Genomic DNA, 25,119 nt, shown 5'->3' on the forward strand with positions numbered 1-25,119 from the left:
TTTAGAAGAGTTGCAAGGACAGAACAGACAAGTAATTGTGGTAGGCAGAGAAGAGCCATGCTTTCAACAATGGCCTTGTTTCCAGACAATGCTTGTGTGTTTTCAAAGTCATTTCCTCAGCAAAGAAGATAGATGGCCAAGTTCATTGTGGATTTAAATTCTAGAGCATGCATAATTCTTTCTTCTAGTAGAATTTCCCAATCCTCGATCATTCGGGGGGTATTTCCTATACTTTGCACTAGATTCCAGGCATGCATCTACCCAATAAACATCTCATTCTCTCTATGTGCCAGTGGATGCATGCAGAAGGTTATAAAACATAGGAGTCACAGTCATGCAATGGGTTAACACCTTGAGCTGGCTAAACTGCTGACCTGAAGGTTGGCGGTTCGAATCTGCAAGACAGGGTGAGCTCCTATCTGTCAGCTCCAGCTTCCCATGCAGGGACATGAGAGAAGACTCCCACAGGATGTTAACACATTCAGGTGTCCCCTGGGCAACGTCCATGCAGACAGCCAATTCTCTCACCCCAGACGTGACTTGTAGTTTCTCAAGTTGCTTCTATGGAGCCCTCGATGGTGCAGTGGGTTAAACACCTGTGCCAGCAGGACTGAAGACCCACAGGTCGCAGGTTCAAATCCGGAGAGAGGCGAATGAGCTTCCTCTATCAGCTCCAGCTCCTCATGCGGGGATATGAGAGAAGCCTCCCACAAAGGATGATAAAAACCTCAAATCATCTGGACGTCCCCTGGGCAACGTCCTTGCAGATGGCCAATTCTATCACACCAGAAGCGACTTGCAGGTTCTCAAGTCGTTCCTGACACAACAAAAAAAATAAGTTTCTTCTGACACCAAAAAAAAAAAACCTTCTTTTGCTTTGCCTCCGTGTATTATAATGGTCACTGACAACTACACAGTTACACCCACAGTTCCTAGTGAAAATAGCAATTTTAGGTATGCCTGCACTTTGTGCTGGTTTCTAGCCACAGTCATTTATTTCTCTTGTGCTACAGAAATAATGCCATTCTGTACTTAATGGATTCCAGAATTTAATTATAAAATTAGAGTCAATCAAATGATAGAAAAAGAGATTTAAACTGTGCTATTATTTTTTTGTATTCTTGTTTCTCATGCTCATTTATCTACCGGCAAAAATAACTTTTCATCCTTGTTTTTATGTGTATTCTTAAAAAGACCCAGTAAGACAGAATTCATTATACTGGACCACTAGTTATGGCCACAAGATGGCACTAAATCCCAAGGAAAGCATAATGAGCCTTAGATTTTTATTTTTTTAAAAGTCTAGGTTGGGTAATATATTGAAACAGGTAGGAAGAGTTCATACACAGCATGCCAAATGTAGGTGTGTCTTAGGAAGAGACATGCAAGTGCTTGTCATTTTGATCATCTCTGGACAATGGAACATGTTCTAAGGATTGTCTGGTTTAGGTTATGCATGGATTAGGTTTGCAATTCGCTATAACCTGATAAATAGAAAGAGTCAGAAACTTTCCTGCCATAGAGGGTGGATCTACATTGTCGAATTAATGAGGTCCTTAGCTCTCTCTACCAAAGAATCATGGCACCTCACTAAACTACAACTCCCAAGATTCCATAGCACTGAGCCATGACAGTTAAAGTGGTGTCAAACTGCATTAATTCGACAGTGTAGATCCATCCAGAGATGAAGTAGTAAGAGGAAGACTTTGCCTGCTTAATATTGCCTTATCAATATATTGCTAAAGCAGAACTTGGGAAAGTTACCTTTCTCTCCCACAACCCCAGTTTCCCAGCTATGATGGTGTGTGTGTATTTGCCTGTTTATCACCTATCTTTGCTGTGTGTTCATGTGTTGCTTTTTGTTTATTATTGGGTGGGACTCATGTGATCCTTCAGATGATATTAAATGGCAATATTTGTACTATACTAATACACACACACACACACACACACACACACACACACACATATATATATATATATATATATATATATCTCGTAAGCCGCTCTGAGTCCCCTTCAGGGTGAGAAGGGCAGCATAGAAATGCCGTAAATAAATAAATAAATAAATAAATTTCCAGCATCTCTAACTATTAGGCATGCTAGCTAGAACCATTGGGAACTGCAATCCCCCAATATCTGGTTGATTAAATACTTCACCCTTGCTTTATTAAATTATTTACATGCTTAACTTAGTTAACTAAGGCCCCTTCTACACTGCCATATAAAATCCAGATTATCTGCTTTGAACTGGATTATATGGGAGTGTAGACTCATATAATCCAGTTCAAAGCAGATAATCTGGATCATAGGGCAGTCTAGATCCAGCCCAAGTCTCTGAAATAGAAAGTCCTTTGTTTACAAAGTCTTCTCGCATTTGCCCTTCTCTTTCCTTTTCACATTTTCTGTCTAGATGGAAAGGTGTTTTGTTTTGAACTGTGTTGACACGGGGAAGATAATCAATGGGTTACATCAGCATTTCTGGGATAAACAAAGTAATAAAGGTTGAGCTGAGAAAGTGTGTGATCTAATTTACTTCAGGGCTTCTTAAACTGTGGGCCCTGGCCCAAAATGTGGTTCCCTTAGCTCAGTGTTGGGGTCAGGAGAAAAAGAAAAACTGGCAACAGTAAAAGATTTTCACTAATCTCTTAGCAACAACATGCAGGATTTACTGTGGACTCTGCAGAAAATGCTTCAGTTGTATTTGTTAGTTCAGGATAAAAAGCTTACTGAAACATGTTGCAGTGTTTTGTGGTTAAGAACCTATCCTTTCCATATTATTTCTACCTCTGGTATCCAATTTTCGATTAAAGAAGTAATGTTCAGGAAAAAAAACCTACTTTGTTGACTGTGGTATCCATTTATTATCCATTTGTGTTGTTTTACATTGTTTTGGAAGCTGACTCGAAACAACCTTCTGCCTAGAAAAGATGAAACTTTTAACATACATAACATGTAGGAACCATGAGGAATGTGGCTTGGACAAAACATTTCCACAGGGCCAAGGAACATTCTGGGCTCCTCCACACAACCATATGAACCAGAATTTCAATCAGAAAATCCCACAATATCTGCTTTGAACTGGGTTATCTGAGTCCACACTGCCATATATTCCAGTTTAATTTTTGCTCTACTTAATGGCAATACTATTGATAAGAAAAACAAGACTTTGTTTACAGGCAGCAAAATACAAGACTCTGAGAAATACTTCGTATTAATATTGACTGAATTGGTTCTGTTTCAGCTCTTTGCAAAGCCAGAGGGAAATTTTGAGAAAGCCAAGTGTCACAAACAGTTTTTACTCATTGTTTTAAAAATGGTTTGGGAGCATTTTTGCATTTTGAAAACATATACTAAATAATAATAATAATAATAATAATAATATATTTATAGCCTGCCCTTTCTCCCTGGAAGAACTGAGCGGTTACTTTAAAGTAATTTATATTTTAAAATAAATTAAAAATAAAAACTTGAAAGAATCAGAAACTAGACCCCTGCTCATAGATAGATAGATACCTCTTGGATTCATTTGGTTTTAATAATGTATGGTACTGTTCATTATTTGGGCGAACTCCAAAAGGAGCCTCAACAGAGAAGTATAGTCCATTTTATTGTGTGTGTGTGTGTGTGGGGGGGGGGGGGGGTTGAAGAAGGAAAACCATATTTTCGCTGGTTATTCCCCACTCCCTTTCCCATATTATAAACGATCGTTGTTGCAATGACAGCGACATGGGTGGGAGAATAACAAGAAAACAGGGGGAAATGGCTTAACTGGATTACAATTTTAGTTAGGAGATGCATTGGATTGTTATTGATGGGCCAATATTGTGTATGATGTTTTTATGGTTTTAAATTGAATATTGTTGACTGTTGTATTTTGTTGTAAACCGCGTTGAGTCGCCGGCTAGGCTGAGAAACGGCGGTATACAAGCATAGAAATAAATAAATAAATAAATTAACCCCTTCATCTCCCCCCCCCCCCCATGAACTATCCTTCTCTCTCTAACACCTCCCTTTGGATAACAGAGCAGGACCTAATGCAGTGGTTCTCAACCTGGGGTCCCCAGATGATTTTGGCCTACAACTCCCAGAAATCCCAGCCAGTTTACCAGCTGTTAGGATTTCTGGGAGTTGAAGGCCAAAAACATCTGGGGACCCCAGGTTGAGAACCACTGACCTAATGAATTGCTCTTCAAACAAAGGGTAAGGAGGATAATTAAAGACATTTTCTACAACATGTGAGTGTGGAGAAGAGCAAACCACAGAACACTTACTAGAATGCAGTCTAGAATGCACATGCACAATCGAGGACCTTCTTACAGCGACACAAGAGGCACTTCGAGTGGTCAGCGTCTGGACAAAGGAAATATAGTATAATGCCAAGTTTTGTACTTTGTTTGTGATTTCTCTATACATTATAACTGTATTCTCAACACACACACACACACATATATATATAAGTAACAAGTTACAAATTACTTTAAAAATAATGCTCCAGCATATCATTCTTTCTGCTTTTGGAGGCTAAGCAGGAACAGACCTGGTTAGTATTTGGATTGGAGACTCCAGTGCGGTCAGAAGACGGCCTAAGAAAACCCTGTGAAATTCATGGGATCACAGTAAGCCAACAAGCAACTTCAAAGTACATATACTCATATTATGTGGGATAGGTGATTGAGTCAGGGCCCTTCCACACAGCCCTATATCCCAGAATATCAAGGTGGAAAATCCCTCATTATCTTGAATGTGGACTCAGATAACCCAGTTCAAAGCAGATATTGTGGGATTTTCTGCCCTGACATTCTGGGTTATAGGGCTATGTGGAAGGGCCCTCAGTGAGTAATGAAAGCCTACCAAACTGTAAGGAAGAAGTAACTACATGCTGAAATGCTAGTGAGTACTATTCACTATATGAGATTTGCTTCTAGGTAAGAGGAGTAGGACTATATATTCCACAGGTACCAAGTCCTGTCTGATCCTGAAAGCTTAGCGGAGTTGGCCCTGGTTAGTACATGGCAAAGAAACCACCAATGAATACTAGGTGCGGAAGCCTGTCTTTCAGGGGCAGAAACTGGAAAAACCAACTCTTAGCATTCAGAAAATCCTATAAAATTCATGGGGTTATCATATGTCATATGTCAACGGATGACTTGAAGACACATACACAAAGAGTAGCAGCACAGTGAAAAAGGAATACCAGTGTAGGGCTTTTGCTTTTCAAAGCAGATGACAGTATTGGTCTGAGTGCTTGGGTAGTACATTCATTTGGCAAGAGCTTTTAGTGCATTATTTAAAAGGCATACAGGGAACTCCTTGACATTAAAAAGTTGTTCGAATGTGACACAGCCATCCTACTAACAGTTCAAAATGAGTCTAATCTCTGGGATGCTACTTCTAAGAATGATTTCAAGCCTGTGAAGTGTACAGCTTTTCCAATGTTGTTGTTATGATCTCTGCTATACAATGCTTGTGTGTCTGGTGACTCTCAGGAAGGAAACTTGGGTGTGTATGTCTTGCACTGCTTATATATGCAGAAGAATTAAGAAGGGTGAGGAAGAATCAGTGCCTTTCTGTGTTCCACATGGTAAAACTATTTGTTTGTTTTGCTTAATCCTGTTTGGGAAGGAATATTCCCAGTGAAGATAAATGCCTCTGTTGTGTTAATGTTGTGTTATCGATGTTTGTTTGATGTACTTCGGGCTTAGCTTCATGTAAGCCGCACCGAGTCCCTTGGAGAGATGGTAGCAGGGTACAAATAAAGTTGATTATTATTATTATTATTATTATTATTATTATTATCATATGTTCCGCTCCTCTGGAAATCTGTTTGCATCCTGCCATCAAGGTCTGGTACTGGCCAAACAAAAGACATCATCATCATCATCATCAACAACAATAAACAAACAAACAAATACAGCATTACAGATAAGAGGGGTGATTCTGAGGATGCAGATGTGGTGAGCTCCTATAGTATGAGGATAACCTCATATTGGGAGGCTTAATAGCCTCCCAGGCCCCTTCCACACAGCTGGATAAAACCCCACATTATCTGCTTTGAGCTGGAATATATGGCAGTGTGGACTCAGATAATCCAGTTCAAAGCAGATATTGTGGGATTTTCTGCCTTGATATTCTGGGTGTGGAAGGGCTCTGGGTGGGGAAAGGAAGAGAGAGTGGGGAATAGATGAAGTGGAGCAGCTGCATTGGAGGAGGGAAAAAGTTGGAAAGTAACTCAGCCACACTTCCACTGGAACTGAACTGAGCATTGCCCTAAAGCCACCAAACTCTGACCGATTGTGGAAGCTAAGCAGAGTTAGCCCTGATCAGTACTTGGATGGGAGATCACAAACAGAGACCAGATGCTGTGGGTCAGGGGTCCCCAACCTAAGGCCAGTGGGCCAGATGTGACGCTAAGCAGAGTCAGCCCTGGTCAGTACTTGGATGGGAGATCACAAACAGAGACCAGATGCTGTGGGTCAGGGGCCCCCAACTTAAGGCCAGTGGGCCAGATGTGACCAGGCCCTTGCCCTAAACATTTGACTTAAGGCCTTTCCACACAGCCATATAGTAACCCAGAATATCTAAGCAGAAAACCCCACAATATCTGCTTTGAATTGGGGTATCTGAGTCTACACTGTCATATAATCCAGTGCAAAGTAGAAAACGTGGGATTTTATTCAGCTATGTGGAAGGGGCCCGAGGGTCATCTTAAGTCTGAAAGTATTTGAAGGCACAGAACAACAGCAATCCTAATTGACTTGATTATGGCCCCTTCCACACAGCCATATAACCCAGAATGTCAAGGCAGGAAATCCCACAATATCGGCTTTGAACTGGGTTATCTGAGTCCACACTGCCATATATTCCAGTTCAAAGAAGATAATGTAGTATTTTATTCAGCTGTGTGGAAGGGGCCTTTCTCATCAACCAAAAGGAGGCCCACACTTCCCATTGAAATACTGGGTGTCTTCTACAATGCCATATAAAACCCATTTTATCTGCTTTGAACTGGAATATATAGCAGTGTGGACTCAGTGTTTGAAGCAGATATTGTGGGATTTCCTGCCCTGATATTCTGGAATATAGGGCTGTGTGGAAGGGCCCTTTAAGGCACAGTGATGGAGACATGATTCATGTGGAAGGGAAACGAGTGTGAAAAAAAACTCCAAGGTGCATCTACACCAGGTATGGACAAACTTGGGTCCTCCAAGTGGACTTCAACACCCACAATCCCTAACAGCCTGTTAGGAGTGGTGGGAGTTGGCATTCATAATACCTGGAGGGCCAAAGTTTGCCCATGCCTGATCTTCACTATAAAACGAATGCTGCTTGATCCCACTCAATGATATGGGATTATGGGAGTTGTAGTTTTACAAAGCTTGTAAGCAATCTGTTGCAAAAGTGATGGACAAATCCCAGGATCCCAGTTTTTGTGAGCCATGGCATCAAACAGTATTCAGTATAACAGTAAGGGTCTGGAGAACAAGCCCTATGAGGAGTGGCTTAAAGAGCTCCTCATAGAAGAGAAGGCTGAGAGGAGACAAGATGAGGGCCATGTTTAAAGAGATGAGGGGAAGTCATAGGGGGGAGGGAGCAAGCTTGTTTTCTGCTGCCCTGGGATTTTGGCCTGCATCATAGTGTCTAGATCTAGGGAAGTAATGCTACCCCTCTATTCTGCTTTGGTTAGACCACACCTGGAATATTGTGTCCAATTCTGGACACCACAATTGAAGAGAGACATTTACAAGCTGGAATGTGTCCAGAGGAGGGTGACTAAAATGATGAAGGTTCTGGAGAACAAGCCCTATGAGGAGCGGTTTAAAGAGCTGGGCATGTTTAACCTGAAGAAGTGAAGGCTGAGAGGAGACATGATAGCTATGTATGTGAGAGGAAGTCATAGGGAGGAGGGAGAAAGCTTGTTTTCTGCTGCCCTGGAGACTAGGACACAGAGCAATGATTTCAAACTACAAGAAAGGAGATTCCATCTGAACATTAGGAAGAACTTCCTGACAATGAGAGCTGTTCAGCAGTGGAACTCTCTGCCCTGGAGTGTGGTGGAGGCTCCTTCTTTGGAGGCTTTTAAGCAGAGGCTGGATGGCTATCTGTCAGGAGTGCTTTGAATGCAATATTTTTTTGCTTCTTGGCAGGAGGTTGGACTGGATGGCCCATGAGGTCTCTCCTAACTCTTTGATTCTATTCTATTCATACCACAATGCCATCACTTTGGCAACAGAATGCTTTGTAAAACTACAACTCCCACAATGTATGAATCTTTAAGATTCTATGTGTTTTTGCAAGCGGAACAGCTCCAAGCTTTCTTAAATTTCATTCTGGTGCTACTTCCACAACCTCTGAGGATGCCTGCCACAGATGCAGGCGAAACGTCAGGAGAGAATGCTTCTGGAAGGTGGCCACACAGCCCGGGAAAACTCACAGTGAAAAAGAATAGTTCGCTTCTTCTTGGTGTTGGCTGCAGCTCCAGCTCGAGAGTCATTCCGTCGCTGCAGATCAGCTTCGCTTTCAAACCCAATTCAGAAACCTTAGCAAAGAGGAGGTGAGGAGAAAGCCACGCCCCTTTCTCTCTCTCTCTCTCTCCAGTTTGCAAACAGGAGGCGGGGAGAACGCCACGCCTCCCTCTCTCGCGCTCCCCGCCCTGTCCAGGGCGGGGAGCGCGAGAGAGGGAGGCGTGGCGTTCTCCCCGCCTCCCGCGCTGCCGCAGCTCGTCCCACCAATGGCGTGCCGCTTCCCAGAGGATGACCTCACCTCCTGCTTCCCTATTGCTTAGCTATATTAAGAAAGTCGCCGGCCCCTTTAAATACCGGCGCTGCAATGGAATAATCGAGGAGAGGCGCGAGAGGGAGGAAGAGAAAGGGAAAGAGAGCGCGCGCGAGAGAGGTGGCGATTTGCAGGGCTCGTGAATGGCATAGAGTTTGGGAAGCAAAGCAAAGCAAGGCAAGGAAGGGAAAGGAGGAGAAGCCATGGCGGCGGCGATCCGGAAGAAGCTGGTGGTGGTGGGCGACGGCGCCTGCGGGAAGACCTGCCTCCTGATCGTCTTCAGCAAGGACGAGTTCCCGGAGGTGTACGTGCCCACGGTCTTCGAGAACTACGTGGCCGACATCGAGGTGGACGGCAAGCAGGTGCAGCTGGCGCTGTGGGACACGGCCGGGCAGGAGGACTACGACCGCCTCCGCCCGCTCTCCTACCCGGACACCGACGTCATCCTGATGTGCTTCTCGGTCGACAGCCCGGACTCGCTGGAGAACATCCCGGAGAAGTGGGTGCCCGAGGTCAAGCACTTCTGCCCCAACGTGCCCATCATCCTGGTGGCCAACAAGAAGGACCTGCGCCACGACGAGCACGTGCGCGCCGAGCTGGCCCGCATGAAGCAGGAGCCCGTCCGCGCCGAGGACGGGCGCGCCATGGCCCTCCGCATCCAGGCCTACGACTACCTCGAGTGCTCCGCCAAGACCAAGGAGGGCGTGCGCGAGGTCTTCGAGACGGCCACGCGCGCCGCCCTCCAGAAGCGCCACGGCGCCCAGGGAGGCTGCGCCCACTGCTGCAAGCTCCTATGAGGCGGCAGCAGGAGGAGGAGGAAGAAGAGGAGGAGGAGGACAATGACAATGGGACTCTCCAGCCACCCCTTTAAGCAGGAGGAGTCAGGAGGGCCTTCTCCTTTCCACCTTTCCTCCTTGGCCAAAGGAAGCCCGGGACAGTGGCCATCAGGAGGAGGACAATGGGACTCTCCATCCATCCCTCCTCTTTGGCTCATTTAAGCAGGGAAGGGGAAGCTTAGAGAGGGGAGATGCCTGGCACTCACCCAACTGAAGGAACGAACTGCAAGGCCTTTTTCTTGCTTGCCCCTCCTCTCCCGCCAATCCTGCAAGTGGGGCCTTCTCCCTTCCACCTGTACTCCTTGGCCAAAGGAACTGGGGGGACAGAGGCCATCAGGAGGAGGACAATGGGACTCTCCATCCATCCCTTCCCTTTGGCTCATTTAGGCAGGGAAGGGGAAGCTTAGAGAGGGGAGATGCGAGGCACTCACCCAACTGAAGGAACTAACTCCTCTCCCTCCAATCCTGCAAGTGGGGCATTCTCCCTTCCACCTTTCCTCCTTGGCCAAAGGAACTGGGGGACAGAGGCCATCAAGAGGAGGATAATGGGGCTCTCCATCCAACCCTTCCCTTTGGCTCATTTAGGCAGGGAAGGGGAAGCTAGAGAGGGGAGATGCGTGGCACTCTTCCAACTCAAGGAACTAACTGCAAGGCCTTCTTCTTGCTTGCCCCTCCTCCCTCCAATCCTGCTCAGTGGAGCCTTCTCCTTTCCACCTTTCCTCCCAGGACAAAGGCCATCAGAAAGAGGACAATCCACCCCTCCCTCCCCTTTGGCTCATTTAGGCAACGAAGGGGAAACTATGAGCAGCAGAAGCCAGGAGGAGGACTCAGTGCCGCCTTCTCCCATCCACCTCTCCTCCTTGGCCAAAAGGAAACCCAGGACAAAGGCCACCAGGAGGAGGACAATGGGGTTCTCCATCCACCCCTCCCTCCCCTTTGGTTCATTTAGGCACAGAAGAGGAAACTAGAGAGGCGGGGATACATGACACTCATCCAGCTCATCTGCAGGGCCTTCTTTCTGCTTGCCCCTCCTCTCCCTCCAATGGAGCCTCCTCTCTTTGAGCTTTCCTCCATGGCCAAAGGAAACAGGACAAAGGCCACCAGGAAGAGGACAGTGAGACTCTCCTCCCATCCCTCTGGCTCATTTAGGCAGGGAAAGGGAAGCTAGAGAGGGGAGATGTGTGGCACTCATCCAACTCAAGGAACTAACTGCAGGGCCTTCTTCCTGTTTGCCCCCCTCTCCCGCCAATCCTACTCAATGGGGCCTTCTCCCTTCCACCTTTCCTCCTTGGCCAAAGGAAACAGGGCTCAAAGGCCATCAACCCTGTTGGCTCATTTACACATGGAAGGGGAAATCAGAGAGAGGGGGAATGTGTGGATCCAACTCAAGGAATTAACTACAGAGCCTTCTTCCTGCTTGCCCCCTCCCCTCCAATCCTACTTGTGGCCTTCTCCCCACCTTGGCCAAAGCAGACAAGAGGAGGACAATAAAACTACTTCTTTAGCTCCTCTAGGCAGTGGAGAAGCCAGATCAGTTGGAAAACCAGAAGGAGGGATTGACAGCACTCTTCCAACTCAAGGAACAACAAGGCCTGCTTTGGGCCTGCCCCTCTTCACCCTCCAATGTGGCCTTCTCCTTCCTACTTGGCGAAAGTGAGTGCTCACTCCTCCACTGGAGGAGGAGGGAGGAGGAAAGATGACAACAAGACTTTTTATCCGCCCTTGATTTAAGGAAAGAAGGGAGAGAAAGGTGGTATTCTCCCATGCAGGATGTCTCGCAAAAGGAACTGCAGGGCCTTCTTCATGCTTGCCCCTCTCCTTTTCCTCCAATCCTTTGGAGGGGGGCATGAATGTAGCCCACTTCTTTCAAAACTTTCTTGGAACTCACCTCCAGAGCCATTGGAGAGAGGCCTGAATGTAGCCTTCTCCCTCCCTCCCTCCTGCCTTTCTTCCTTGGTGTTGGCTTTTCCCAGCCAAAGTAGGACTCCAGAGACTGCTAAATGAACTGGGGGGGGGGGGGGCAGGGGGAGGATTGTCTCCTGCTCTGCCTTTGAAGAGACCACACCCATCTTTCTCTCTATAGCAGTGGTTCTCAACCTGTGGGTATCCGGGTGTTTTGGCCTACAACTCCCAGAAATCCCAGCCAGTTTACCAGCTGTTAGGATTTCTGGGAGTGGAAGGTCAAAACATCTGGGGACTCACAGGTGGACAACCACTGTGCTATAGGAAGAGGCCACAGATCTGCTTCTCTCCTCAATATGAGGGATATTTCCCTCTTGCTGTGAAATTTGCTTGGAAGCTTTATAAGGGGTGGGTGGGAGAGGTCATGGAGGAAGGGAGGGGGAAAGGGTGTGTGTGTGTATGTGTATGTGTGTACGTGTAAAAGTATCCTTTTCTTTTGACCGGGTATGCTGAAGTGGCGTGGCTTTATTTAAACACTGGACTGGCCCCCAAAGCTCTCTTGGAAAGTTTTGATTCAGATGACTGGGAAGGAGGAGGGCCTTGCCTCTCCTTTCCTGTGGTTGCTTTTTTTCCTTTTTGTTGGGGGGGTACATAGGGGGTTATTCCTGGCATGGATCTTCTCATAAGGAGATTTTCATGTGCGGTTAGAGAGTGGCAAGGCAGGGGAAATGGGTCGAGGGTTTTCAGGATTTTAGTGCCTGTTCTCCTTTAATTCCCTCCTCCCCTTGCAAATATTTTCGTTTATTTAAATAAATGATCTACCTTCCGGAAGAAGAGAGCAACTACTTTTGCACAATTGGGGTGTTTTCTTTGGAGGCTTTGTATGCACTTCTGCAATTCGGACACGGTAGCATTGCAAAAACCCTTGAATCAGGACCTCATTGTGGGCACAATCTGGCTAAGAAGCACTTTCCAGTGAAACCTGTTTTTGTTTTTAATTGCGTAACCAGATCTAAGCATGTCAAAGGACTCCAAACCGATTGAACTCTGGCTGGGTTGTGTCCTTTTCCTTCTGTAAAACCAATGCAAGAAGCAAAACCACTGTAATTGTCTCTTTGTTGTTCCTTGGTGGAAAAACACCACTGTCTGTATTTGTGACATTTCACAGTTGTTGTTGTTGGTTTGTTGGTTTGTTTGTTTTGAAGTTTCAGTCTTTGAATTCATTTCAAACAGTTGCACACTTTGTTTTCACAGGCCTGCTTTTCTGAGCCTGGGGGCCCTTCCACACAGCCTGTATCCCAGAATATCAAGGCAGACAATCCCACATTGCCTGAATGTGGACTCCGATAATCCAGTTCAAAGCAGATATTGTGGGATTTTCTGTCTTGATATTCTGGGATATAGGGCTGTGTGGAAGGGCCCTGTGTCAGAATAATGTGCTTCTCTGGGCCCTTCCACACAGCCCTATATCCCAGGATATCAAGGCAGAAAATCCCACATTATCTGAGTGTGGACTCAGATAATCCAGTTCAAAGCAGATATTGTGGGATTTTCTGCCTTGATATTCTGGGATATAGGGCTGTGTGGAAGGGCCCTGTGTCAGAATAATGTGCTTCTCTGGGCCCTTCCACACAGCCCTATATCCCAGGATATCAAGGCAGAAAATCCCACATTATCTGAGTGTGGACTCCGATAATCCAGTTCAAAGCAGATATTGTGGGATTTTCTGTCTTGATATTCTGGGATATAGGGCTGTGTGGAAGGGCCCTGTGTCAGAATAATGTGCTTCTCTGGGCCCTTCCACACAGCCCTATATCCCAGGATATCAAGGCAGAAAATCCCACATTATCTGAGTGTGGACTCAGATAATCCAGTTCAAAGCTGATATTGTGGGATTTTCTGCCTTGATATTCTGGGATATGGGGCTGTGTGGAAGGGCCCTCTGCTTCAGATAACTGGTTTCATCTCCCTTTGCCCTTACTGTTCAAAGCAAAACAAGCAAAAAAGCAGTGGTACTAAGATCTTTATTTAAAGAAAAACCACAACACTACATTGACCTGCTAAGAAGAGAAGACATGAAGTTTACATGAAACGATATAAGCTGTGTATGCAGTCTTTTTTTGTAAAGTATTAAAAGATTCTATGATTATGCTCATGAGATGCTTGTTTTGTCCTCCTGTTTTGATTTTCTTGGTGGCGCAGTTCAAATCTCTCCTGGTTCCAAGAACAAAAACATCAGCATTCATGGTTCAAGGGAGGCTACAAGTGGTTTGTGGTTCAAGGCATTCATAATTCCAGTTGATACTCTGCTCTAACAAAGCTGATTTATTCCCCTGGTGAAGATCTCCTCTAATTTGTTGCTAACTTGTGTCAAGTCGACCCCATTATAGAGGAATCCTGTTGGCTTAATGGATTTAACTAGCCTAGGTACTGTCCATTGCAAACTTATGGGCAACTTGAATGAAAGAGAGCCTTTTATTTAAGTTAGAGTGGCAGAGTGGCCCTTAAAAAAAGCATAGAGACTTGATTTGCAGTTCAGTGTAAAAAAAAAAAAAAAAGCACATGCACAAGGAAAAAAGCTTTTTTTCCAAAGGCCTTTGTCCTGCTGGGATGAGGTCAGTGCCTTTTCGCTTGCTTCTTCTGGGTCTTAATGCCTCCTGCTTTTCTGTCGCTTAAGCAGCTTTAAGAATAGCACACTTCGGGGATAAGGTATGGGTATGTGTATGTTCCTGTCCTTCTGTTTTGGAATCTGGCAAAAAACACTCCTGAATGTCTTGCTTGCATTTCTGGAGAGTTGGAACTTGGTGAGTGAAAGCAATCTGCAATCATCTTAAATCTTTTCTCAGGGGGTTTCAAGTTTATACAATGTTGACCTTAAAAAACAACAACAATTCACAATCATGGGAAAAATCTAAGTAATGTAGGAATGTATTGGTAACTTAGGGCCCTTCCAGACAGGCACTATATCCCAGGATTTCCTTTAAACCAGATTATATGAGTCTGCACTGCCAGATAATCTGGGATAAACAGAAAACCTGGGGTCAGATCCTGGAAGCCTGTCTGGAAGGACCCATAGTTTTTTTTTGTTTTTGTTTTTGTCGTGTCAGGAGCGACTTGAGAAACTGCAAGTCGCTTCTGGTGTGAGAGAATTGACCGTCTGCAAGGACATTGCCCAGGAAACGCCCAGATGATTTTTTTTATGTTTTACCATCCTTGTGGGAGGCTTCTCTCATGTGCCCGCATGAGGAGCTGGAGCTGATAGAGGGAGCTCATCCGCACTCTCCCTGGATTCGAACCTGCGACCTGTCGGTCTTCAGTCCTGCCGGCACAGGGCGCCACCGGGGGCTCCAGGACCCATAGCGATTTATCTTGTTCTCTCTCTTATTACATGTAGTGTATGTTGGAAGAAAAGTGTCCTCGAACATCCACAAACAAATCCAAGTTTTTAAAAGCCTGAATCCAATAGTAATTCTACAATCAGAGCTGCATCTACACTGCAGAATTAATGTGGTTTGACACCCTTTAATTGTCATGGCTGAATGCTATCGAATCCTGAGAGTTGTAGTTTGGAGAAGCACCAATGCTCTTTGGCAGGAAAGGCTAAAGACATTATAAAACTAGAACTTTCCAGATTTCATTGCATTGGGCCATGGTAACTAATGTGGTGTCGTACAGCATAATTTTTACTATGTAGTTCATAGAGGTAGTGAGGATGAAGTTCTTCATCTTCCTGGTCAGCCTCTTTCTGAGCTATGTGGAAACATCTGTGAATGTCATATTCCAACTAATTTGATTTAGAACAAATTTTCTGAAAATGTCCCAAATTGGCCCCTTGAGTTTTAAAAAGGACAACCTGTTCTACTCTTCTAGGTACAATTAAAGGATCTGGTTTATCGACTGGGGGAAAACCAAGAATAGAGACCCCCCCCCCCCTAGATCAGTGGTACAACTCCCAGAAATCCCAGCCAGCTTACCAGCTGTTAGGATTTCTGGGAGTTGAAGGCCAAAACATCTGGGGACCCACAGGTTGAGAACCACTGATGTAGATGAACTCTAGGTATTTGATTATGAACTCTTACCATACATAATTATTGGCTATGTCAACAGTATGCTAGAAGTCGTAGTCTGTTATGTCTGGAGGTCACTAGCGGAGCAAGGGCTTAACTGGTGTCCATATAAGGGACCATCAATTATTGTTGTTAGGCAAGGACTGTGATATTAATGGTGTATGCTAAAATTTCTTTAGATCAGTGGTGCTCCACCTGTGGGTCCCCAGGTGTTTTGGTCTACAACTCCCAGAAATCCCAGCCAGTTTACCAGCTGTTAGGATTTCTGGGAGTTGAAGGCCAAAACATCTGGGGACCCACAGGTTGAGAATCACATCTTTAGCGAGACTATTGTACTTTGGACATGTTATGAGATGAGATGACTAGAATAGTAATGCTAACAGTGTTTTGGAGGTTTCCCATTCCCTGGTTGCACATAAATTGCATTCTTTGATGGCTTCATCTTGGGAGGAGAAGAAAACTGATATTAGAATAACAGAGATACCTTTCCAAATCCAAAAGGAAATTGAAAGCTTTCCGTTTGTCTATATAGCATAGAGGTTGGAGGAGGGGATTAATTTGTTGAGTTGGATTAACTGAATCGACTCATTAAACTGAATCAATTAACTCATTAGCACTAGTTTAGAGAAGCTATTTCCTCTAAGAGTTGGGAGCCCCCCCCCCCCCTCCAGCACCAACTGCTGCTCTGAGATCAGAGTGAAGAGAGGGGCCAGGAAGGCAGTTCCATCTTGTCTCCTGCACTATGCTATAATATCATATATCATATCATATCATATAATAACATACACCTGCACACCCTGTCACTTGTACCTTTTTGATGCTGGTCATTGACCGTAATAAATGTTTATATTATATTAATATAATAATATACAATATAATAACATATAATTACATATATTGATAATATTATAATGTAATTCAATATACTACTACTACTAATATGATATAATTATATATTTTATATTAAATATAAAATTACTAATAATATTACAGTATAATAATAATACTATTATTATTATTATTATTATTATTGTCGTGTCAGGAGCAACCGCTCCTGTTGTGAGAGAATTGGCAAGGACGTTGCCCAGGGGACGCCTGGATGATTTTTTGATGTTTTATCATCCTTGTGGGAGGCTTCTCTCATGTCCCCGCATGAGGAGCTGGAGCTGATAGAGGAAGCTCATAATAAACTTTATTTGTACCCTGCCACCATCTCCCCAAAAGGGACTCGGAGCGGCTTACATGGGGCCAAGCCCAAACAAAAATTACAATACAACAATACAAATTACAATCAAATAAACAACAGTAAAATATAAAACATCAAAGCATATAAAATAATATACACAAAACATAGGAACTAAGCATTATGACAGACAGACAAAGGGCGGGCCGCATATACATAAAATGATTTAAAAACTCGGGGTGAGATAAGGGGGGAGAACTAATTGTAAGGGCGAACTCAGAGAGAGATAGGAAATTAAGCCAACCTTCATATGGTATGTTATAGTACAATATAATATATAATATTAATATTGTGCCATGACAATAATATAATATATTGTATTTACTTTTTACTTGTAAGCCATTCTGAGTCCCCTTCGGGGTGAGAAGGATGGCATATAAATGTTGTAAAGAAATAAATAAGAGTAAGTGGGTTTGTCACTCAGGAGGCAAGAATGATGTTGAATATTTCTAAAAGTAGTGGGGGGGGGGGGGCGAGAAGAGAAATCACTGGCTTCTCCTTTTTCTATCAAAAGCATAAGGTTCTCAGATCACTACCATCAAAAGGATGTGGCCTGTGAAAGTAGAAAGGTTGCCCATGTCTTTTCAAAATAATTCATTGGTATTGCTGTTGACTCATTGTAACTTTACCATTCTCTTGTGTGTAATTCTCAGAATTATAATGAAATTAGTTCAATAATCCCATAACTTTTTTCTTTTTGTTTTGTTAGGGCATAGGAGAGAACACCTGTATGCAGAATCATTGAACAATATGTGTACTTTTGCATTAGCAATGCATTGGTCATCTGAACTCCAAATGTGTGCATCTTGCCAAAAGGTGGAACTTGGAAAGCAACTCTTTCAAAGTAATCTGCATTACACTTTATTTCAAGGCTCCTTCAAAACAATTGTTACTCATAGGTACTCCTGACTGAGGCCCCTTCCACACAGCTGAATAAAATTCCACATTATCTGCTTTGAACTGGAATATATGGCAATGTGGACTCAGATAACCCAGTTCAAAACAGATATTTTTGGATTTTCTGCCTTGATATTCTGGGTTATATGGCTGTGTGGAAGGGCCCTAAGATACAACCACAGATGTATTCAGAGTTATGGAAAAACTGATCCCCTTGACTCAAATGTGTCTTTCCCTATGGTTTCCTCATAATGCATTGTTTGCCAACTGCAGAATGTCACACTGGGAGACGAAGCACATTGCTTAGGGTAATAGTTTAATGACTAATTGCTCCACACATCTTAGAAGTATTAACATTAAATAGTTACTGTTCTTTGGGAGCTGTATTCGTATAGTTTTCCTTTGAAGCTGCCTAGAGCACCATGGGCCCTTTCACACTACACAATAATAGCTCTATTATTTCATTTTGACTGCCATGGAAACACTGGGTGGAATCTGGGGATCTGCAATTTGGTGAGATTTAAGAGCTTCCTGGCAGCAAATTATAAATGTTCCCCCTTAAATGACAAATCCTAATATTCTGTAGGATGTTGTCATGGCAGCCAAATTGGGATCATAGTGCTATAATTATACAGTGTGAAAGAACCCCATATAAAGGTTTCCTTTCAGCTATTGATTCAATCCTCATGTCCTAGGCCAGATTAGCTTTCCAGTTTCACCTGTATTTTCCATGAACATACATGTACAGGCACACGTGTTGCGCAAATAATTCCATGATAGGCACCAGGGAGGTTATAGGATGAACAAAGAGAAAACTCCTCGACAGAATGGTAGATCCACTTCCATAGAACCTTGGCATAGTTGGACTCCGCTTACGTTTAACTGAGAAACAAGGATGCTTAAAACTTAATTTCTATGGGGTGGCAGGTTGGGGGAGCAGAAAAGCCCTGTTGGTCATGTGTGCCCTGTCATTTCTACATTCATCTTAAATTAATATACTCTATACATGGACCTCTTTGCAGGTTCCTTGCACAATGGTGTACTTAGCAGTATTGCCAGGCACTAGTATATTATTTCTACATGGTAATGAGATGAAGCATTTGGCATAGCTATGTACACTTAATGGGTCATATTTAGAACAACTTGAGTATTGAGAAATCTTTTTTCCCCCTATCCAGGGTCAGTTTCTTGGGGGTCACTGATGGATCATGCCAGCATTTTTTCCCTCTTTTTCCTACTCTCTCTCTGATTAATACTTTTTTTACTCCTCTCTCTCTTTGATATCCATCTATTGTTCTATCATCCCATTATCTATCTCTCTCTCACTTTCAGATACACTTCTGTTTTTGTGCTACATTCCTTCTCTTTGACAATGGCTACCTTCACTCCCTCATCTGTATACCTCTTTTATTTATCATTTATTTATTATTTAATTGCAACATTTATATGCATTATATGCATTGGCTTGTTCAGTAGACTCTCCTCTACAGTTCCATTTTGGCAGGAAGCCTTAGCATTGAACGGTTGTGTTGTTAAAGTGCAAAGTATGGAACCCTGCACAGACAGTCAGTCAATGCGACTTAAGCAATGTGCAGTCATTTCATTATTGACAGCGGAAGGTGTCACCCTAAAGGAGATTCATCAGAGAATGCAAGTTGTTTATGGTGATTGTGTTGATGTAAGTACTGTGTGTCGTTGGGTGAGTAAGATTAAAGATGTTGAGGTGACACCTTCTGCTGTCAAGAATTCAATGACTGCACATTGCTTAAGTCGCATTGACTGACCGTCTGCGCAGGGTTCCATACTTTGCACTTGAACAACACACCCATTCAATGCTAAGGCTTCCCACCAAAATGGAACTGTAGAGGAGAGTCTACTGAACAAGCCAGTACCTGCCGCATACCAGTACTGCCATCTGTTGAGGAGTTACAAAGGTGGAGGCATTACTTTTCATTCAACCCTCTTATATTCATTGAAACTCATATCTCTCGCACTTTGACTACAATAGCTTTTTAAAAATCTCATCAAACGTTCAACCAATGAGCATTCACGACAAGTATTTCATATCTGGACCCTATCCAGAAACTATATCTAATTACATATAATATACATAGCATTTATTTATCTTAATTTTTCTAATAAACACAGTGCCCTCCCTCCAAATCCATATCACTACTGCCCTATCAATGGTGTGGCAAAATCATTGGGTAGCTTTAATGAAAGTATCCAAAATTCTCAATTTATTTGGAAATAGGGTGGAATCTCCTCCTTTGAAAACTTTTAAACAAAGGCTGAATGTCCATCTGTCGGTGGTGCTTTGAATGCAATTTTCCTGCTTCTTGGCATGGGGTTGGACTGGATGGCCCACAAGGTCTCTTCCAACTCTAGGCTTCTATGATTCAATGCCTTCAACAGCCCCCCTTTAAACCTGCATTAAAAACTGGAGTAGAATTATTACTCCATTAATATGGAAGACCGCAGTTCCTAAATGTTTTGGAACGTCTTGGGTTCCCTACCTCTTCTGTTATAGGTTTGGGTGGGTGTGTAGTAAATCACAAAGGGGGAATAGGCCATGTTTTTGTGGTTTGCATTTGCTCTTCAACTTTAGCCCAATATTAAGGAAGTGCTTGTTCTGTACAAGACTAAATTAGGAACCAATTTCATTGAACTGGAAAAGACAAACATTTATACTAATTTATTGAACTATTTCTTCCACTAACCTTGAATTGCATTCCCAGGGTGGTTCAGAATGTGATTAATAGAACAATCAAAAAGCAGTTTGAGCTGAAACCACAGACTCTTAAAAGCAGTTCCAAACACATTTCATCATTAAAACAGGAAAGCTAAGAGAATAGAAATATCTTTTCTGAAAAGATACTAATGCAATACTAATTGCTTTGAGGAGGCCACATTTGTAAGCTAGGGCACCATCCCTTTCTGATTTTGTGGGTTTCCAAAATGGTCATTTCCCAAAAATTTATTGTTGACGGTTTCTGTGGCCAGAATAACTAGGTTACTAGATTTTTCAGGCTGTATGGCCATATTCTAGAAGCATTCTCTACTGACGTTTCGCCTGCATCTATAGCAGTCATCCTCAGAGGTTGTGAGACCTCACAACCTCTGAGGATGCCTGCCGTAGATTTAGGCGAAACATCAGGACTGAATGCTTCTAGAATATGGCCATATAGCCCAAAAAACCTACAACAACCCATTTCCCAAAAGTTTTTGTATACTAATTTCTGCAACCAGTAAGAGGGAGATGATCGAGACCCATATATTTCCATCCTGTTAGATAGGAGATTCAAAGGAAATTCTGAATATTAATTATAAGTGTCCCCAGTCTACAATCTTGTTGTTGTGTACTACAAGTTGTTTCTAGAGACCAAATGCGCGCGCACACACACACATGTATGTACAAGTTATGAACAAGATAGGTTCTGTCAGTTTGTTCTAAACTTTAATTTGTGTGTAAGTTGCAAGAGGAACATTTTTAAAGTGTCACTCCAGCCAAATATATATTTCTGTTAGCTTTGGATAGCATAGGGAAGGGTTAACACCCCTGTGGTGTTTGTTTTGTTGCCTGTATCCCTGTTCAGAAAAGATTTCTCCTCACTTTCTGTCCCTGAGATAATTGGATTTTTAAAAAAAATGGATTTCTGTGGAATCAAGGATTAATGAGAAAGCCTCTTCGGAGACACTTCCCCCCTGTGATAATAACTCTTTCAGGAATGAATGTCCTTTCCAATGGGTAAATTTCTCTCACTTCCTGTTATCTTACCCCCCGTTCTTAATTATGAGTTTTATTTAAGTTGGATGTTTGTAACTTGGGGACTGTCTGTATATGTATATATTTATCTGTTGGTGGTAATGAAATTAGTATGTATCTTACAATCGATGGCATCCTAGAATTGAAGAAATATGGAAATTCAAAAGCCAGGTGCACACTTGCAGTATTATAGTGATGATTTGGCAGATTTAGTGTGGGGGGGGGGGTTTGGTGGGGTTGCCTTTATCTTTTGATATTAAAATTGTCATATCACCTCTGGTCAGTTCAGCTAATGGGACTGAGCGTGATTCAGGAAATTAAGGAATAACTAAGTAACTTTTCCAAGTTGTGCAATGGGCAATAGATTATTCAATCCCAACTTACTTCTTCCATGGTATAGCTATCGCTCATCAATTCTGTTTCCCAACAGGAAAGCTGCTATAAGTATGGGCATTTTCCCCTTCTGGTTTCCACTATCAAATAATCTGTAGCAGAATTTCAGTTTCCTTTAATAACATTTTTTTCCTGTCAGACAATGGGTTTTGTTTTTCCTTCTAAATATGTTCCTAAAATAAAGTTGGATTTCCCAGAGAGAATATATCACTTTTTAAAGCATTTAGAGATCCTAGTTTTTCATCTGGAGAAGCTGTTCAGCAGTGGAACTCTCTGCCACAGAGTGTGGTGAAGGCTCCTTCTTTGGAAGCTTTTCAACAGAGCCTGGATGGACATCTGTTGAGGGGAGCTTTGATTGTGCTTTTCCTGTATGGCAGGGGATTGAATTGGATGGCCAGTGTGGTCTCTTCCAATTCTCTGATTCCTTGAAGCTGTTCTTGAAAATATCACTGAGACTTGGGGCAGAATGAGGAAGAACCCAACTATCCCCAATGTTCTCTTCACTCCTCAAAGTTTAAGATTTGCAGGTCTTCAGAGAAATGCCAAAGAATAGCAGTCCTTGCCATTGGCTCCTGAAGTAGCCTGTGGGAACTCCTTGCTTTAGTTTTAAGTTCTCATTAAAGCTATCAGCAGTCTTGAATGACTCCATGGAAAGGCTACATGCAGTGAAACAAAACAGTCCCAAAATTACATGGACTTTAGAAAGCTTCTCTAGTTAGGATTCCCTGAATGGGACATTTGGCCATAGAAATCACAATTTCTTCAGAATAGAGGTGTGGTGGTAGTTTGGGAGATGGGACTTTATGGGATGCAAATAAGGCCTTACGGACTGTACTTTGCTCAGGGTGTATCTACATAGTTAATGCAGTTTGACAACACTTAACATACAATGCTATAGTATCATGGGGGTTGTATTTAAAAGATATTTAACCTACAAATCAGGCTACAAATCCCAGAATTTCATAACCTTGAGCCATGGCAGTTAAAATGGTGGCAAACGGCATTAATTGCATAGTGTAGATGCTCTCTCCAAATTTATCATTTCTGAATTAACAGTTCGATCACTTAACAGTAGAATCTCATTCATGCTTACTTAGATTCTCTATTGCAGGCAGGCGTTCTTTCAAATAGTTGAGCATATGATATCAGTGGAAGACACGATGATGGTGGTTTGATGAGAGATGAAGAAAGGGTCAAGAACAATTGGATGAGATAGCATGACACCTAATAAAGTGAGACAAAATTATGGTTGTGTGATATTTGTAGAGGAATAAGCCCATTTGGTCCAAAAAATAAGAGCAAAAAGCTGGCCAACTGTATAGAACTTTAGAAGTAATGCTAGTAGTGGGATTTTGGTGAAGCCACAGTCAGTTAAGAGCCGGACTGCTGACTGACAGGTCAGCAGTTTGAATCTGCAGAGAGCGGATTGAACTCTGTCAGTTCCAGCTCCCCATGAGGGGACATGAGAGAAGCCTCCCACAAGGATAGTAAAACATCAAACATCCGGGTGTCCCCTGGGCAACATCCTTGCAGACGGCCAATTCTCTCACACCAGAAGCAACTTGCCGTTTCTCAAGCCGCTCTTGACACACACAAAAAGCTAAGACACAGACTCGTAGGAAATCTAGACAGGAACACAATACTATTGTGTTTGTTTGTTTAACTGTATACTTACTGCCACCGTTGCGATGACCTGTATTTCTGACCTAATTATACTGTCTCATATTCACTGGAAATTATTGAAGTCAAAATGGAATCAATTGGCGTCTACAATATTGTATTACATCATGTCCTGAAACTCACCTGAAGTTGCAGGACATCCCTTCCAGTCTTCTTGAGTGTATGGACACAACCCAACTGATCATAGTTTGTATCATACTGGACCCTAGAGGTATCATAATCTCTTGTCACTGAAGAAAACTGTAGTCTTTGCTGTGTGTCACCAAGATTATTTGACAATGTGTATGAGACTAGAGAACCATTGTAGTGTGATTGATAACTGGGCGATGACTGTGGAGACCAGGGTTCAAATTCCTGTTCAGGCATAGGTGACCTTGGGAAAGTCACACTTTCAGCCTCAGAGGAGGGCAAAGGTAAACCTCTCTGAACAAATATTGATACAAAAAAAAACCATGATACATTTGCCTTAGGGTTGTCATAAAGCCCAAAGAAACTTGAAGGCATACAATGTGTAAGATTAACATATGCATGATTACTCCATAGATGGCTCACTATTGTTTACAGCAGGTTGAAAAACCTCACCTATGACCAGTAGTCTAGGGAATAGGAAGTGATGCTTAACAACATCTAGAGCAGTGGTTCTCAACCTGGGGGGGGGGGGGTCCCCAGATGTTTTGGCCTTCAACTCCCTGAAATCCTAACAGCTGGTAAACTGGCTGGGATTTCTGGGAGTTGTAGGCCAAAACACCTGGGGACCCACAGGTGACAACCACTGATCTAGAGAATGTCAAATTCTGGTCTATAGTAAGTGTCAGCAGCTCTCAAGAGACCCAGGGAGAAGCTTTCCCCCAAATCTACATGGAAATACTTGGAGTTGACCAGAGAAATTGTGGACTGGAAACTTGAAGGCATATGTATGTTGTGTAGACCAACATGGTGTAGTGTTTGAGTGTTGAACTATGAGTTTGGAGAGCAGGGTTTGCATCCCCACTCAGGCATGGAAACTCAGTGGGGGTCCTTGGGAAAGTCACACTGTCTCAGCGAAAAGCAAAAGTACACTTCTCTGAATAATTCCTGCCATGAAAACCCTGTGATAGGTTCACCTTCAGGTCTCCATAAATCAGAAACAACTTGTACTGCTAAGCTGCAGCCTCTCTTTGTGGAGCAACATATTGATTGTGCTACACAATCCTTGCATTGAATAGCAATGTTATGCAACTGACTGTAGAACAGCATGTGAAAGCCAACGTGGATCTGCATGTATAATGGCTTAGATCTGAATGTGGGCATTTAACACTCGATGAAAATGTCTAACTACTTCCATCAGAGGATTTACACACATTTGAGACACTAGTTAGAATCTAGCCTAAAACTCCATAGAGGGTTTTGTGTTTCCTATATCATATTTGCTGGGTAGGCTTTTTAAAAAAACAGACACTAAGTGCTTCTTTAATCACTCTTGCGCTCAAGGGAATACAAGAACAACGATACATCATGCAGCCAGCTCTTGTTTGCATCTTTCTTCTTACCATATATAGCTGTACAGACCTCAGTAATACA

At 43.0% G+C, this 25,119-nt stretch overlaps 1 protein-coding gene across 1 annotated transcript; it reads left to right on the forward strand.

Moving 5' to 3' along the window:
• The first annotated feature begins 8,792 nt into the window (after positions 1-8,792).
• Positions 8,793-13,671, forward strand: RHOB (ras homolog family member B). The gene has a single exon (XM_067468739.1). It carries the CDS (start codon positions 8,979-8,981, stop codon positions 9,570-9,572), a length of 594 nt encoding a protein of 197 aa, XP_067324840.1. The 5' UTR covers positions 8,793-8,978; the 3' UTR covers positions 9,573-13,671.
• Positions 13,672-25,119: the final 11,448 nt, after the last annotated feature.

Source organism: Anolis sagrei, chromosome 1 (genome assembly GCF_037176765.1).
Source record: "Anolis sagrei isolate rAnoSag1 chromosome 1, rAnoSag1.mat, whole genome shotgun sequence".
Taxonomy (NCBI): Eukaryota; Metazoa; Chordata; class Lepidosauria; order Squamata; family Dactyloidae; genus Anolis; species Anolis sagrei.

What these genes read in the sequence shown, in the direction of transcription:
- RHOB (XM_067468739.1), top strand. Translation starts at nt 8,979, where the DNA reads ATGGCGGCGGCGATCCGGAAGAAGCTGGTGGTGGTGGGCGACGGCGCC.